This window comes from Columba livia, chromosome 6 (genome assembly GCF_036013475.1).
Source record: "Columba livia isolate bColLiv1 breed racing homer chromosome 6, bColLiv1.pat.W.v2, whole genome shotgun sequence".
In the NCBI taxonomy this organism is placed as follows: Eukaryota; Metazoa; Chordata; class Aves; order Columbiformes; family Columbidae; genus Columba; species Columba livia.
The window spans coordinates 6,563,151-6,578,604 of NC_088607.1; the positions used below are offsets into that span (position 1 = coordinate 6,563,151).

Genomic DNA, 15,454 nt, shown 5'->3' on the forward strand with positions numbered 1-15,454 from the left:
GGGAGGGGTTTCCGCTTCCGGCGACGTCAGCGCGCGCGGGTGACGGGCCGCCCTCTCTTTCCGGCCTCGCAGGCTGCCTGGCTGGAGCACGGAGCCGCCGCCGCCCTGTGAGGAGAGGCCGCCGCCATCATGCCGGTGTACTTCCAGCGGCCCGAGAACGCCCTGAAGCGGGCGAACGGTCAGTGCGGGCCGCCCGCCTCCCCCTCACCGCCGGTTCGCCTTTTGCCCCCCCCGCCCTGGCGAGCAGCGTGCGCCGCTCTTCTCCCCCGGCCACGCTGTGCCGTGCTCTCCCCCACAGCCCCTCTGCCGGCCTCTCGGTGCGCGGGGCCTCAGCCGGCGCCTCCCTGGCGCTGAGGAGAGGCCGCCCGGGAGCGGCGCGGCGCCGCCTCGTCGGAGGGAAATGCCGGGGCCTGGCGGCGTGCGCCGCGCCGCATGGCGGACGCGAGGCCCGGGCGGTCGCGGGGAGAGCGCCCTGCCCGGCTCCGCCTTCCCGGCCCCGGCGGGGGCCCCCGGCCGCCCGCGGGCGGAGGCGCTGGGCTTGTGCTGGGGGTCGCGGCGGCGGGCGCCTGTTGCGCAGCGCGGCCCGGGCTCCGCGGCGGCTCAGCATGCGGCCCAGCGCCCGGAACAGCCGCCGTGCCCGCCCGCGGGAAGGGGCTCTCGGCCGGCCCGGAGCTTGGCGTGGAGTGTCTGGCCTACATCTCGCACCCGCTCCGGGGTGATTTCCAAACCTGTTTTTTCATGTGGGCTTCGTATTTAGTCCCATCCTTCACGTGACTCTGGTGAGAATGCAAATGATTAAACTCTTTCAATGTTGCACAGGCAATGTATACATTTCTATAAGTTCACCCCTGGAATGGAAACCAAGGAGGAGTGCACTGTAGCTGTTTATCAGTGACAAACACGTACAAAGGTGGACTGATTATCAGCTTTCTCCTTTCAGGCTAAATATATGGCTTGGACACTTCTTTTTTTTTATAGCATCCTATTTTAAGCACTTAGCAAGACCATTTAGACCCTTCATTGTCACAGGGCTGATTGCAGGATGACACTTAAAGACATCGAAAAATTACAGATGATGTACGGGTCTTGAAATGACAGCTGAAGAGGCTGTGTTGTCTGGGGACTATACATAATTCAAGTACTTGGTATTTTAAAAAGAAAATGTGAAATGAAGTACTGCACATCCTCGAGATTTGTAACCTGAAATTCATTATAAAATCACAGAATGACAGAACGGTTGGGGTTGGAAGGGACCTCTGGAGATCATCTAGTCCAACCTGAAAAATCAGTCCCAGAAAGATAAAAAGATGAAAGATACAATCAACTTCAGTCAGCTTCCAAAGATGGAAGTTGTATTTTCCAGTTCTTTTATTGGGAAAGGTGCACATACCATACTATATAAACTTTAATTAAACTTTTGAATTTTTGGGTGATTGCTTGTTGAGCAAGTCACTTTCCTGGAATATTGATCTTAAACTGTTTAAATTGGACATTTTCTTGTTGCTCTCCTGGTATTGAAGAGCAGCTTCAAATTCACATCTCTTGCATTGCTGCGAGTCTACTGAATTCTGATGAACTGAAGGAGTAGAGTGGAGCTGAGGGACTGGAACTGAAGGGAGCGTTCTCTAGACAAACACAGTCCTAAGGCTCAGGAGACTGAATGGGAAACGTGACAAACAGTGTCAAGTCTTGCAAACTGCAGGGGCTCAGTTCCTCTGTGGTCAAGTGTAATAAAGGGTGAGAAGTTGTATCTAAGGCAGGTTGTATGTTGCAGGAAGCAGTTTGATTTTAAACTGACGTTTCAAATTGGAACATTTGGTGCAGTTTCCAGAGTTTCAGTGTTTGCATTTTATATGTGAGGCTTAAGTGAGCATTTAAGACCACTCTATACTTCAGGTTCTCAGTGACCTCAGCATACATAGAAAATGTTTGGAAATAAGAAGAGCTTGAATTATTATAAATGTGCAGATATGTAAGAAAGGCTATTTTTTCCTTATAAACAATAAATGTAGGTCAAAGCCAACCCATAGCTATTGTTAGTATCTGGCATCACTTTGTAGGCAAGGGTCTAATGCAACTTCTGGAAGCATTTTATTGTTGCAGATATTGAGTTTGTTCTCTGTGAGAGATGTTGACTAATGCTTGACATCTTTGTCACCTTCTCTAATGATGTGCATTTCCTCAGATGAAAATTTAGTTTAATTTGGGATTTTGGGTTAGCAGTAGATGAGTTGTCAATGTGTGTCAGCTAGTTCGTGTCCTCTCAGAGCATCAGTTGCTGTTTTGGATACCTTTTAACATTTTAAGTGGTATAACAGAGGAAAATGGAAGAAATGTGATTCTTACAGCTTATTCAGGGGCTAAGGCTTTGGTTTTGTCTGTTACAAGCCTTTGTTTCTGTAACAGAGTTTCTGCTGCAAGGCATGGTGATGTGTGCTGGATTTAATGCTTCATGTTCACTTTGCATGTGCTTTTACTGCAGTGTCTATTAAATGAGCTTTAATTATTTGGCTTACTGGTACAAACTTGCTTGACCAGAGTTAATTAAAAGTTTCAAAACAATATTAATTAATTTTGTGCTTTGTCCAGTTGGTTATCGACCACTGAGAGCTCTGGTTGGAGTGGCCTGGCATTATTGCAGGATTAAACTTGCCTTTCAAGTTTATTTTCATAAATAAAAATTGTAAAGCTGAGCAGTAATTGCCTCAAAAGCAGTGCTGAGATAGAATAACAGTGTAAATTATTGGATGGAGCATAGCTTAATTAGAAGTACCTTCATGAGTTAAAAAATACTGCTGAATGTTGTCACATTGTAACATTAACTATCTTTAAATGTAACAGTACATTTTTGATAAAAAGTAACTTGCTCATCTTATGCGAGGTTGTTATTTACAGAAACTAAGCCCCAAGTCCTTAAATTAAAACAGCACTGCTACTTTGAAAATACATCTTTTAGCCGTGTTTAGCTTTGATTCTAAGATTAAAAAACTTAAGAGGTCTGTGTGATGTCTGAGCACCTGGAGCAGGCCCATACTAATCTTTTCTGCCTTTATTTCTTTAGGAATATAGGGTTTTCCAAAGTGCTTCATGAGAAGTACTGATGTCACCCCTCAGCCTTTAAGAGGCCTGTTTACTCCCCATTCTCAGCATTCTTTTGTCTTGCTTTTCTGCAGTTAAGGGTATGTTAAGTGTAGGGCCTGTGTGTGTGCTGGTGGCTGGCAGTGCTGCTTCGGTGTTTGTTTGTGGGTGATTTACTGTGTTTTGTACTGAGCAGAGCATGCAGTATGTCATAGATGGGAGTTGCTGTGATGCTGAGAGATGCTGTTAGTAACAGCTTAGGAAAGGAATAAACGCAACACTGGTTTCAGCAGCAAAGCTGTTTTAAAAATGTCTGACCCTTCAGTTGTGCTGTAGCAGCTTTTAGTGTGACTGTTCTATAAACCGCATCTCTAGGCTCCTCTAAGTTGAAAAAAAAAATCCAAACAGCTTTTCTGAGTGAAGTTTCTTTCTTTCTGGGCTTGAGGGCAGGACTTTTGTTTGAGTCACATTCACTGGATGGTTTGCATCTTGTTTAATGGGACTGGTAGGGGTTGTACCACAAGCCTCGTGGTGTGTATTCGTTGTCCTTGATGAAACTAGCTTTAAAACTGGATGTATATGTTTTATTAATATGTATGAAGCGCTCAGTTGTGCCTTGATGGATGGAGAGACATCTCTGCCATCCTGAAAGTTTCATGTTAATGGAGACATCTGCGTTCATTTGCCGGTTATGTTATGGAAAGGCTGCCACTGCAGTTGCATCTGCCAGCAGTTATGGTATGGCCAGCTAAATCAAACCATCGATGAGCTGTGGTTAGAGTGGATTAAATTCTAAAAGCTTACAGCGTTAAGCATAAAAACACTGCATCTTCTGGTTTGCAAGTCTTTTGCTAATTGGATTTTACTTTCAGAATTCCTTGAGGTCGGCAAAAAGCAGCCTGCCCTAGATGTTCTCTACGATGTTATGAAAAGTAAAAAACACCGAACATGGCAGAAGATCCACGAGCCGATTATGCTGAAGTACCTGGAACTCTGTGTGGATCTCCGCAAGAGTCATCTGGCGAAAGAAGGACTGTACCAGTACAAGAATATTTGCCAGCAGGTGTGGCTTTTGATTTTTTTTTTATTTGTGGCAAGCATGGTATATATCAGCTGATCTGATCTAAAAGTAACTGATTGGTCTTGAGTTAGAATTCATCTGTGTTTTAGGTGTTCCTGGTTCTGTAGCATTTACATTTTAAATATTTGCTGCCAGTTGTGGGTGGAAACATCTTCCCATTTTCTGCCTTTGATGTAGGTGAACATCAAATCTTTAGAGGATGTTGTTCGGGCTTATTTAAAATTAGCTGAAGAAAAAACAGAAGCAGCTAAGGAAGAATCCCAGCAGATGGTACTGGACATAGAAGACTTAGATAACATTCAAACTCCAGAAAGGTAGGTGGCCTGTCTTAAAAATATACCAATGCACAGTAAAGTATCCTTATTTTCATGAAGGATAATGGCAATTCAGAGAACTGAGATATAGAAATGGTGGATTAGAAATGGAGTACTAGTAGTGTTCTGAAGTAGGGAAAAAACAGTTAAAAATATGGTAACACTCAGTATGGGCATGCCAAAGGGTAGGTGACACCTGATTATGTTAGAATTTTATTTGGTAATTTAATTTTTTAGATTCAGGAAATGCCAGAGATATAACCTGGGGGAAAGTAAAGCTGTTGATGCAGAAGGGATGTTTGCAGTCAAATTGGAAGGCGACTAAGACATCGCCCAGTGAGAAACTGATTACTTGTAATGACAAAAGGAGATCATGGGAATTGTTTCAATTAAAATTTTGGCACAGAAACTAAATAAGTTGAAACCATATTTAGTGAAGACAAAAAAATGGAAGAAATTCTCAAGGTAGAGGACAGTTTGTCTTGTGTAGGCGACTGAGGAATGGCATTATAGTGGTCAAAGAAAGCTCACAAAGATGTGGAGTAGAAGGCTGTGGATTTGCACATCAACAGCAAGGCTTTCTGGTAGAACTTTGGAGGTTGTTGTTTGCAAAAAACAAGAAGGTTATAGACCTGTCTGCAGTGGTTGTTCCAGGATGGCAGTGCTATTCCTGTGACTTCCACTGCCTGAAATACTTTGTTACAGAGGAATCCCACTAATAGACATGGAAGATTGACTGACTGCTCTTTTCTTTGCTCTCTTTTGTATAACTGAGGGCTAGAAAATGTGTCCTTTCAGTCACACTTCTTTATCTGAACAACCACAGTTTTTTTAGTGTTTTTAGGTCCTGTTTTCTAGAATTCCTGTACTTTTTTGCTGGATTCACTGCCTGATCTGTTGGAGAAGACACTGGCGAGTTGTCACCTTTAATATTGAATGTAGTACTAGCACTCAAGGAAATTAGAACTGGAAGCAGTGCAGTACGAGAGGATTACAAGAGTTCAGACTTTATATTAGAAGCACAATTCAAAAAGGATTTTTAAAATGAAGACTTGGGGAAGGTGATTCTTTGTAAGTTTGTCATGCTGTGCAGACTGTTTGGCAGAGCAGATTGTGTAGGCCATAGCATTGTCTCAGTGTCTTGAGAATCCTGTCCAGTTTTGTATTTTTGTGAATGAGGGAATGCAGTTACAGCCACTAAATGCAAGGTTATTGTATCTTCTGCATTGTTAAGCATCTTTTTCATGTTAGAATTTTTAAAGGATTTGATACTTTAATGTGAGAATTCTAGTTTTTGATGTCTGCAGGTTGTAAGGCACATTTTGCTTCTGTGTCAACATGAAGTGAGCTCTCTGGCACATGGATGGTGGCTAAAAAGGAAGTTTCAGCAACTTGGAAACTATCTGAGTAGACAGTGATATTTCATTCTAGCAGAAGTACAGCGCACAGCTCCCTGCTAGAAGAGGGAAGGTGAAAATCCTGGAATTAGTTTCCTTTGGATTACTCATGTGAAGGATAGAAAAACTCCCAATGTCTCTTATCTCTGGAGCTTGTGCGTGTCAGTCATGTATGCAGGGGCCAAAGTTTGAAACTTAACAGCAGGAAAATTTATCTATATCTGTGAAAGGAAAGAGAGAAGTCTGAGGGGAAAGAAGTTGAAAATAAGCAGTAGACTGTTGAGCAGCAATTAGCTGTTCAGTTTTGTCCAGTCTCATTTTAGATCTTGATAAGAAAAATTGGTGAGCATTGTGGAGAATAAACCACTCTTTCATTTTCCTCACCCCCTGCCCCGACTATAGTGTTCTCTTGAGTGCTGTGAGTGGAGAAGACACTCAGGATCGTACTGACCGACTGCTTTTGACACCCTGGGTTAAATTTTTGTGGGAATCCTATAGACAGTGTTTGGATCTTCTACGAAATAATTCTCGAGTGGAACGCCTGTACCATGATATCGCACAGCAAGGTAAGTTGAAAAGATGGAAACAGTGAGATCTAGGACTCACTAGGTTATTTCTATTTGGAAATTGGTTTAGAGTTGGAAATACGATAATCTCTTTAACATATGTAGGTACACACATACTGTTCTTATAATTACAGAGATTCCTTAAAATTACTGAGGTTTCTGGACACTGATCTTTTCTTGTAACAGAACCTGTAAGGAAAATGTTGTATTTTCCTGGACATACTGAGAGTAACGATGAGAATTACTGGTGCTGTGTTTTTATTTTTTCTAACTTACTGATCAAAATTACCCAGAATGGCAAATGTGTGTTCCATTACAGTATTGTATGTCAGCTAACTTCAAAAACTAGTGTACATCACATGATACTGTAAAATTCTGATGTGCTATCGATTTTGACACAGACATAACTTAGCAAAATATTATGCAGAAGGTAATAGGAAAAAGTCTAATCTGATTCTTTCTGGTGTTATTCTGCACAAATTGAATATATAAGAATGAATATTTACATGTTAAGCTGAAAGGTGAGAGACAGAGGAATGTTTTCCTTTGTATGTATAACTTAAGGCTCTGTATTTTTGAAAAATGAGTCCATTAGATTTTTAACTCTGTATTTAAATTGTGAGTACCTTAGGAAAGAAGGCTGGCAGATGGGTTCTAGGTGTTTCAGTGTGTTTGAGTCTTTGCGCTACAGTGTCGAGACTTCCTTTTTTGCCTGTTTCTGGTAGAGATGCTTTAGAATTTTCAGAGCAACAGTGATTTTTGAAAGGAACTATGGGATCAAAGGCAATTTTTTTCTGTGTCATTTCTAGTCACTTAAAAGCTTCATTTAACTTTACCATATTTAGATGACTTGAGAATTTTTTCCCACATTTTATAAAGCCCAAACCTGAATTAATGCCACTCACAGACTTTTGTTTGCACTTAGTTCAACATCAAAGCTAGAATCACTGCTTATATTACAACATTTTTAAGAGATTCAAAGTACTCTCTTAAGCTTCTTCAGTTTTTGAGGTCAAGATGAAGGTGCTCTGTGTTGTCACTTATTCATTGTGCATGGCAGTTAGATTGCATCTTATTGGTATGTCTTTGGACTGTAAATGAAGATTCTTTAAACGTCCTGATTTACATCTTTGAATCCCATTTAGAACTACCATGAAGTCAACATTGGTGAGCATTCTTCATCTATATCGTTAATTTTTGCAGCTTTTAAGTTCTGCCTGCAGTACACGCGAAAAGCTGAGTTCCGCAAACTCTGCGATAACCTGCGCATGCATTTGGGGCAGATCCAGCGCCATCACAACCAAAGCACAGCGATCAACCTCAACAATCCCGAAAGTCAGTCGATGCACCTGGAGACCAGGCTGGTGCAGCTCGACAGCGCTATCAGCATGGAGCTCTGGCAGGTAGGCAGCAGGCGCCTGGATTCACTGTAGTTTTCAACCTTTCTGGAATCTGTTCCATGCAAATTGTGTTTTGTGGTATATTCTCCAAGGTAAAGACAGAATAATAGCAAAAGAAGAAAGTTTTAATATCTACGGATAATACGGATATTGAATACTTAGGCTGTTGTTCTTGGGATTGCTGTTTCATGTAGCATTTCAAATCAAGCTTCTGCTGGTAGAAGTTAGTGCTGAAGTGGCTGAAGTTGTTCTGAGTTGTGAAAATGAGAAGTTGGGGATGACACCTTCCCCCCTGCCTTCTCGTATTCTCGGGGACAAGACCACTGGGCAGTGGTTGGTCAACGTTAAAGCCCTGGGCCACAGCACTGCTGGTTGTCCAGCCAGTGAGGGCACTGTCAAAGCAAATTTTTCAAAGGAGTGCCTTGCTTTTCCAGCCTTTCTCATGTCCAGTTTTCCTTAAAAAAGCCAATGTTGACATTTTTTGGTTTTGTGAATTTGGAGAATGTTCTCTGTTGTTTCCTTTTTGGTTATGTAAGGTTATACATATTTTTAGGGAAACTGTATCCATTTTTGATCACAAAAATAATGAAGAATGACAAAATCAGTGAATAGGAGAATTGGTATAATGGTAAAATAGTGGAATTTTTGTTACTCTGATTTGGCTTACTCTTCCCCGCTTGGTTTGTAGCTTAAATCTGAGAGAAACCAGTTTTCAAAAAATTACACTAACTAATCATTAACTATGAAATGCTAAGCAGATAGTTAATGGATTTGCGGTATATCCAAATAATAAGTCCATTACTAGGAAAGAAGTATTTTGTTTTGTGTAGCTGGTGAAACTGAAGATCACAGCATTCTGTGGTATTAATTATGTTATAGTCTTTATAACCTTTAGTGAATGTATATTTTTCTCTTTCTTAGGGGTTGCAAAAAACTTTCTAAAAGTAGTGTATTTGGGGTTTTTTCAGGAAGCTTTCAAAGCAGTGGAGGATATTCATGGGCTATTTGCACTGTCTAAGAAACCACCCAAACCACAACTGATGGCAAATTACTATCACAAAGTCTCAACCGTCTTCTGGAAATCAGGAAATGCTCTTTTTCATGCATCCACACTTCACCGACTTTATCACTTATCAAGAGAAATGCGGAAGAATCTCACACAAGAGGAGATGCAGAGGTGGGGAATGATATTTAATGTGATCTTAGATTCTTTTTCTAAACCTGTAGCTACAAAAATACACTGAATTGTACCCCAAAAGAAGCAGATGATATGTATGGCTATGAGCAGCTCTGCTTCAGGTGGCCAGTACTAACTACCTCAAAGGAAACCTAGAGCAGAAAGGGTATTTTACATAGGTACGGTGTAAATGATGTAAACATCGGGATCACCTTAATTAAGCTTCCTCCTATGTTAGTGACTGAGAAGCTAAACAAGTTAATAAGTATCTGTGTTTTCCTTACATTTTCTTGTCTGAGTGGTGGTATTTACTTCACAAGATTTTGTTATAACCAGTATAAAATTTTCCTTAATATATAAAAGTCTGTGTATCCAAATTGCCTTTATTTTTTTGATAATAAGTTTGATATTGGCGAGGCTTTTGAGGCACACAGAGTCATTGAGTGCATTAACCCAAAAAGTTCTTGGCCAGGCCTTTATAGAATCAGAATCTGGTGGAAAGAAATACTCTATGGAAATTCTTATATATATTCCTTTTCATCTGGGTTCTATGGTCAGTATGTAAATAATTAGTGGCATTCATACTGTTTCATCAAAAGAGACATCTGGCTCAAACAGTAAATTTTAAAAATCAGTGCAGTCAAAATGACTGGTGTGGATTTGCAGCTAAAATAAGTTTCTTAAAGGTGCTGCTCTCTGGTGTTTTCATTTTATAGTATTTTGATATTTACAGAGGTGGCTTAATTTTCTTTGTAATTTCTGTGTATATATACATACATATATGCACGCATATGTAAGTAATGACAAGATGTTCAAAATTCTTTCCCCTGGTTACAGAAGAATGCTGCATTTGGTTCTTTTCTTGTGCATTCGGTGTCTTTTCTGTTATTGCTGGCATTTTTACACAGTTTTGCACCATGAATGCTACTCATTCCTACTCTTGAATTGGCACATACATGAAAAGGAATTAACTAGTGTTCTCTTGCAGTTTATCTTTTGGGGTTATCCTTTGTCAACAGGATGTCTACTCGAGTCCTTCTGGCCACTCTGTCAATTCCTATAACTCCTGAGAGAACCGATATTGCTCGTCTTCTGGACATGGATGGCATCATTGTTGAGAAACAGCGACGTCTGGCAACGCTGCTGGGTCTGCAGGCTCCACCGACCCGTGCCAGTCTCATTAATGATATGGTAGGTAGTGGTATTCAGTGGAGCAGCTTTCAAACACTGAGCCCTCTTTTTGGACTGTTTTCCTTCTAGAGCACTGTGCTTAGTTATGGGACAGCAATTTAAAAATTAAAACAGCTTTATGGTTAATTTTATGACTTTACAGCATAGCGTTAAAATTTCAGATTCACAAGAAGGACTGTTTGGAAATGGCAGCAGTAATGGGAGACGTGAATGTCTGTGTGCACTAAAGAGTGAGATTCAATATTGTCCTTTATGTCAACCAAGCAACAAATGTTTAAAAGGGGTTGCAAACAAGAACTTGCTTTTTTCCCTGCTCCAAGGTGCAATATAATTAACTGAACCAAGTATTCATTTTTCTATTTTAAATGTATTTCAAATATCAAATAGCAGACTGTGAGGACCTAAGTGATTATGAAAACTTCCATGTGTTTAATTTGAAGAGAGGCTAGATTTATTTATCTTCAGACCTTCCCAGATACTCATAAAAAAATTAGGCATTCAATCATAGTTAGGTATTTTCTGAGGACATCTGTATTTCTTACAGTCATTTGCTTGTATGCCTAAAACTTACATTCAAGGTCCATTTTACAATTTGCATTAATTCTTCTGATATCTTTCCAGTTTGCCTTAAACCCACAATTTAAAACTTCAGAAGGTTACTCACGAACTGAGATGTGTGGTTTTAGTTTGGATGTGGGCATACATCTGTGTAGCAGGACTTGTGTCTTAGAAATGGCTAATACTCAAGTTGAAGGTGGTACTCTAATCTTAGTGTTTATCTTTTTTCTATGTTTTTGTCTACTTTCCCGTTTTTAGAAATGCAAACAGTTAGGTGGTGTAGATAGAGTTATTGTCACTGCAATTAAGAATGCTGTAATAAAAAATAACTAGTCTTCCATATGAAAAGGTACATGTGGTGCCTATTTAACTTCTTCAATATAAAATTCTTAGAGCATAACTATTTGTTAATATTGTATTTATCTTGAAATCTTTGGGGTTTTTTTGTTGACTGTAGGTGAGGTTCAACGTAGTGCAATATGTTGTTCCAGAGGTGAAAGAACTTTACAATTGGCTTGAAGTAGACTTTCACCCACTCAAGTTATGTAGCCGTGTCAGTAAGGTAAGTTTCATAGCTCTGTGTATATAGTAATTGATTTATAGTCTATTATTTGAATATTGGTTTGTGGTAAATACCAGCTAGCTTTTTCTGTTGCCAGGATTTCCGGTAGTTGGCTTTATTTGGTCAAATTCCATTATGATGACACGTACATATAATCTGATACACATAGCACACCCGATTATTGGAACAGAACAAAAATTAATTCAGGTCTCTTGGGTGCTATTCAGGGAGCCTCTATAAAGGTGCAGAGTATGTAAATTCTGCAACTGACAAAGCACATCATGTTCTTTTTCTTTGATAGTGGGAATAAAGATATTTGAGGTGCTAAAAAGAACTTGAAGGTAAATTAGCAGTGTGGTAAATGTTGCCAGCACTGTCAGTCGCCTTCATACAAAAATGTTAGTTATTCATTGTAAGTGTTTTGATCAAAAGGTACACTTCAGGAAAACAGTGTAGTATCTGGGCAGAAGTGCTGTTGTTTCCTGAGCTGTAAACCAGAAGTATTTAAGAACTGCACTTTGTACTTTAATGTTGAAGTTTTTAAGGGTTGATGCAGACGGAGTAACTTTCCAGAATTTTGATAGGTTCTGAACTGGGTCAAGGACCAAGCTGAAAAGGAACCTGAACTGCAGCTGTATGTTCCACACCTGCAAAACAATACCATTCTTCGCCTTCTGCAGCAGGTATGAATAAAGAAAATGTATGTTCCTAGGTATACATAAATTAGAAAATGCTTTGGAAGAATGTTAAATCGGAAACTTTTATGTTGCAGTAATTATTATCTGTCAGATAGAAGACCACTATGATTTTGAAATCATTCTTTTCAGTATATAACCTGTATCTTCAGGTTTGTATATGATTTTAAGTACAACCGTAGTATCTATAGTTAATAGTGGCTGCACACAGTGGCATAATGTCTTACCTAGATTTTCTTCATTACGGATCTGTGTTGTCTTACATAAGGTAATTCGTTGTTTCTTAAAGCTTTTTGGAGTAAGGTTTGGGTGGGATGTTTTGTGTGTGTGGTTTTTTGTGTTTGTGTGTTTAGGTGTTTTATAAAATGCACATTTCATTGACCTGCTTTCATTACAAGTGACGAGCAGTGTTATTTCTGATGTGCTAAAAAATTGCTGAAGGCTAATTAGCAGCATAGCTGTATGTAGTTACTGCTGCCAGTCTCCTTCATACAAAGAAGCCATTCAGGAATGGCATTTTATCTTAGTTCAAGTTTGAACACAATTCACAAAGAAAATCCTGAAAGAGTATTTGCAGTTATATTAATATGCATACACTCATTTCTTGACAATTTAGTAAGTTAGCTTTATCGCCCATACAACAACTTTTATTTCTGATCTCTTTTTAATGAGGAAAAATACCTAATGTTTCTGCTCTCACATACAGGTGGCCCAGATTTATCAAAGCATTGAATTTTCTCGTCTGTGTACCCTGGTTCCTTTTGTTGATGCTTTCCAGCTGGAACGTTGTATCGTTGATGCAGCCAGACATTGTGACTTACAAGTAAGTGCTGTAAAAAGACTTCGTGATGTGTGGATTCATGGATTATGTTAGATGAAAACTAACGCTTTGACATTGAAGGCAAGAAAGACAATTGATTCTGATGGGTGGAGATAAACTAGAGTAAAAGATGTGAGTGATAATATATTAAGAACTGACAATTATTGACATTCTGTTGTGTATTTCTGATTTAGGTCAACAAGCATTAATATAAGTGCAGTAGAAGTTGAAAAGAAATTTGATGAAACTAGCTCTGTGAGCCCAGTCATTTAGTCCAGAATATTCTGAAGCAAGTCTAACAAACAGGGATGCAAATTTCTGAGTGTGCTGAATTAGTTGTGCAAGACTGAAGAGCCAGCAGTCGCTGCTGTTGGGTTTTGTCTAACTGAGTGACTGAAGTAAAACACCAAGGTCTGAGAGGTGCATCAGTGGCTGGGCTGTTTCTCCATCGTTGGTAAAGATGTCTGTATAGAATTAATCACAACCTGTAGTTAAATGTTTAAGCTGTTGATGAGATATAAGTAGTTCTCGGTTGAGGTTGCTCAGTAATCATCCATTTAGGTTTTTAGAAAAAGCTGAGTTAATTAATTTAGGTTAACACACAACTTTAGCTTAGGGATTAGATGTGTTGCAATTATATCAAAGTCAGGATTCTCGTTTCGCATATTCCTAACGTGGAGGAAGAGGAAAGAATGATTTCTCTAGCAGTGCTCATTTCATGGAGTCGTTGAAAGTTCAGCCTCTTCTACTGATTATTTATTTATTTATTTATTTAAATAAACCATGAAAATTAAACAAGCTTTTATTCATGGTTCTATTTTTCTTCTCCTGATTTGGCATTTCTCATAGTTTGTTTTTTTTTTAAAGAGTAATTTCTGCTTAGAGCTTCTGTTGGCTCATATTGGTCATAGGCAGAGCAACAGAGAAGTTGCTTAGTAAATAATACAATCCTTTTTCTCATTTTTTTCCCAAAGGTTCGCCTTGATCATACTACCCGGACACTGAGTTTTGGCTCAGATTTGAATTACTGTACTAGAGAAGATGCTCCGCTGGGCCCTCAACTCCAAAGCATGCCTTCTGAGCAAATTAGAAATCAATTGACTGCTATGTCCTCAGCCCTGGCTAAGGCTCTTGCAGTCATTAAGCCTCCTCACTTACTGGTAAGTCATTTTAAGTCTTCTGAGAATGTTGACAAATTCTGACATGTGCGTTATGGGATGATTATTTGTTGACCTTATGCAGCCTTTTGTTACTTTTTACTTGTTTGACCTTCCAGTAATCTGTTTTCGGTGCAGTGGTAGTCAATAGTGTTATTGCAGAACAGATAATTGATCCTTGAGGTGTTAATACATGCAAATGTAGTGTAGCATTAATGTATTTATTAATGACAAAGTGTCCTTCTGCATCTGTTACATGCTCACCTGTTCTAATAGATCTATATTTTCTGGTTTAGCAGGACGAGATTTTTTTGAAGTTGTGAGGTCATATACACCACGGAGTTACTTGGTTTACCTTTCCTTGACATAGGAGAGGTATTGAGCTGTCTAATGATTAACATGACATTGCAAGGATTTGAGTTAGGTACAGATGAGTGCTTTTGAACATATATTTATTTTCAGAAATGTGTTGCTCTGTTTTTCAGATCTCTGATATAATTTGACAGTAATGGTGGGCTGCATTTATATACTTGCGGATTAAATTGGTGGTAGTCAGCTCTTTGTGCTGTTCTTAACGCACTCAACTAATTAGTGTTATGTCTTGACTAAAGTGATGTAAAAATGTACACCAGAGGCCTGAGTTTAAATTGCTGGGTCTGGCATGTATCAGGTTTAGGATATACCTAGTAATAGCTTACCCATAGGTGGGCCTAGAGAGCTAGGATTTGTTTCAAATTATGCATGCATTTTTGAAAATCCAGGAGCCTGCTTGCTTTATTTTTCCTGGAGAAACTGCTGTGGTGAGGAACCTGAAATGTAACTTCGTAGTGGAATCTAAAGACATGAACAAAAGATCCCACAGCTCAAGACCTGACCTGTCCTTGTCCCTCCCGTCCTCCTTGCTGGGGCTGTTGGCTTCAAGGTCGGACTCCCTGATGAGCTCACATTTCAGGTTCTCCAGAGCCTTTGGAACAAGGTGTAAATCACTCTCGCATTCCCAGCGTGCTTTGGTTGTGGCAAGTTAAACCTTCACTTCTCTCAAAAGAGAGTGGTAATTTTTTCTTTTACTGTATGTTTCTGAAAGAAGGATTTCATACTGAACATATCAAATAATCTGTGCTTATGGAAAAAAAGCTGATAGCAAGATACCATGTAGACTCTTTATCTGGGTTGAAATATTAAGTAATATGCTTAAAATATAAACACACAAAGTGGGACTGTCGTGACACCTAATGGTAGCTTACTTATGTTAGCTTGAACGTACATTAGCTGTTTTATAGTGTTTAAGGTCAAAATAGTTGCATGTAGATTTTACTCTAAAAAGCTTTTATTATTGATTGATTGTTTTGAAAGAAAAAACTGTCATCGTAGATGGAAATGACAAATAGTTTTATATTTGAGGTGTCAGTACAATTAGGTGAATAAGACATAAATGGTAGTAATTACACTTATAAAATT

The 15,454-nt window shown here is 39.4% G+C and overlaps 1 protein-coding gene and 1 non-coding gene across 2 annotated transcripts in view; both read left to right on the forward strand.

The window, feature by feature from the left end:
- Nucleotides 1-15,454, forward strand: part of EIF3A (eukaryotic translation initiation factor 3 subunit A) — a 30,765-nt gene continuing 15,311 nt past the window's right edge. The window contains exons 1-11 of the mRNA XM_065066878.1: nt 1-178; nt 3,951-4,141; nt 4,337-4,473; nt 6,273-6,436; nt 7,640-7,839; nt 8,805-9,013; nt 10,033-10,204; nt 11,220-11,324; nt 11,909-12,007; nt 12,726-12,842; nt 13,814-13,999. Coding sequence (XP_064922950.1) covers nt 130-178; nt 3,951-4,141; nt 4,337-4,473; nt 6,273-6,436; nt 7,640-7,839; nt 8,805-9,013; nt 10,033-10,204; nt 11,220-11,324; nt 11,909-12,007; nt 12,726-12,842; nt 13,814-13,999 — 1,629 coding nt within the window. The 5' untranslated portion in view covers nt 1-129. The remainder of the gene's footprint in view (nt 179-3,950; nt 4,142-4,336; nt 4,474-6,272; nt 6,437-7,639; nt 7,840-8,804; nt 9,014-10,032; nt 10,205-11,219; nt 11,325-11,908; nt 12,008-12,725; nt 12,843-13,813; nt 14,000-15,454) is intronic.
- Nucleotides 12,385-12,516, forward strand: LOC135579851 (small nucleolar RNA SNORA19). Its single transcript, XR_010473669.1, has one exon. It is a non-coding gene; the product is annotated as a small nucleolar RNA SNORA19 (small nucleolar RNA).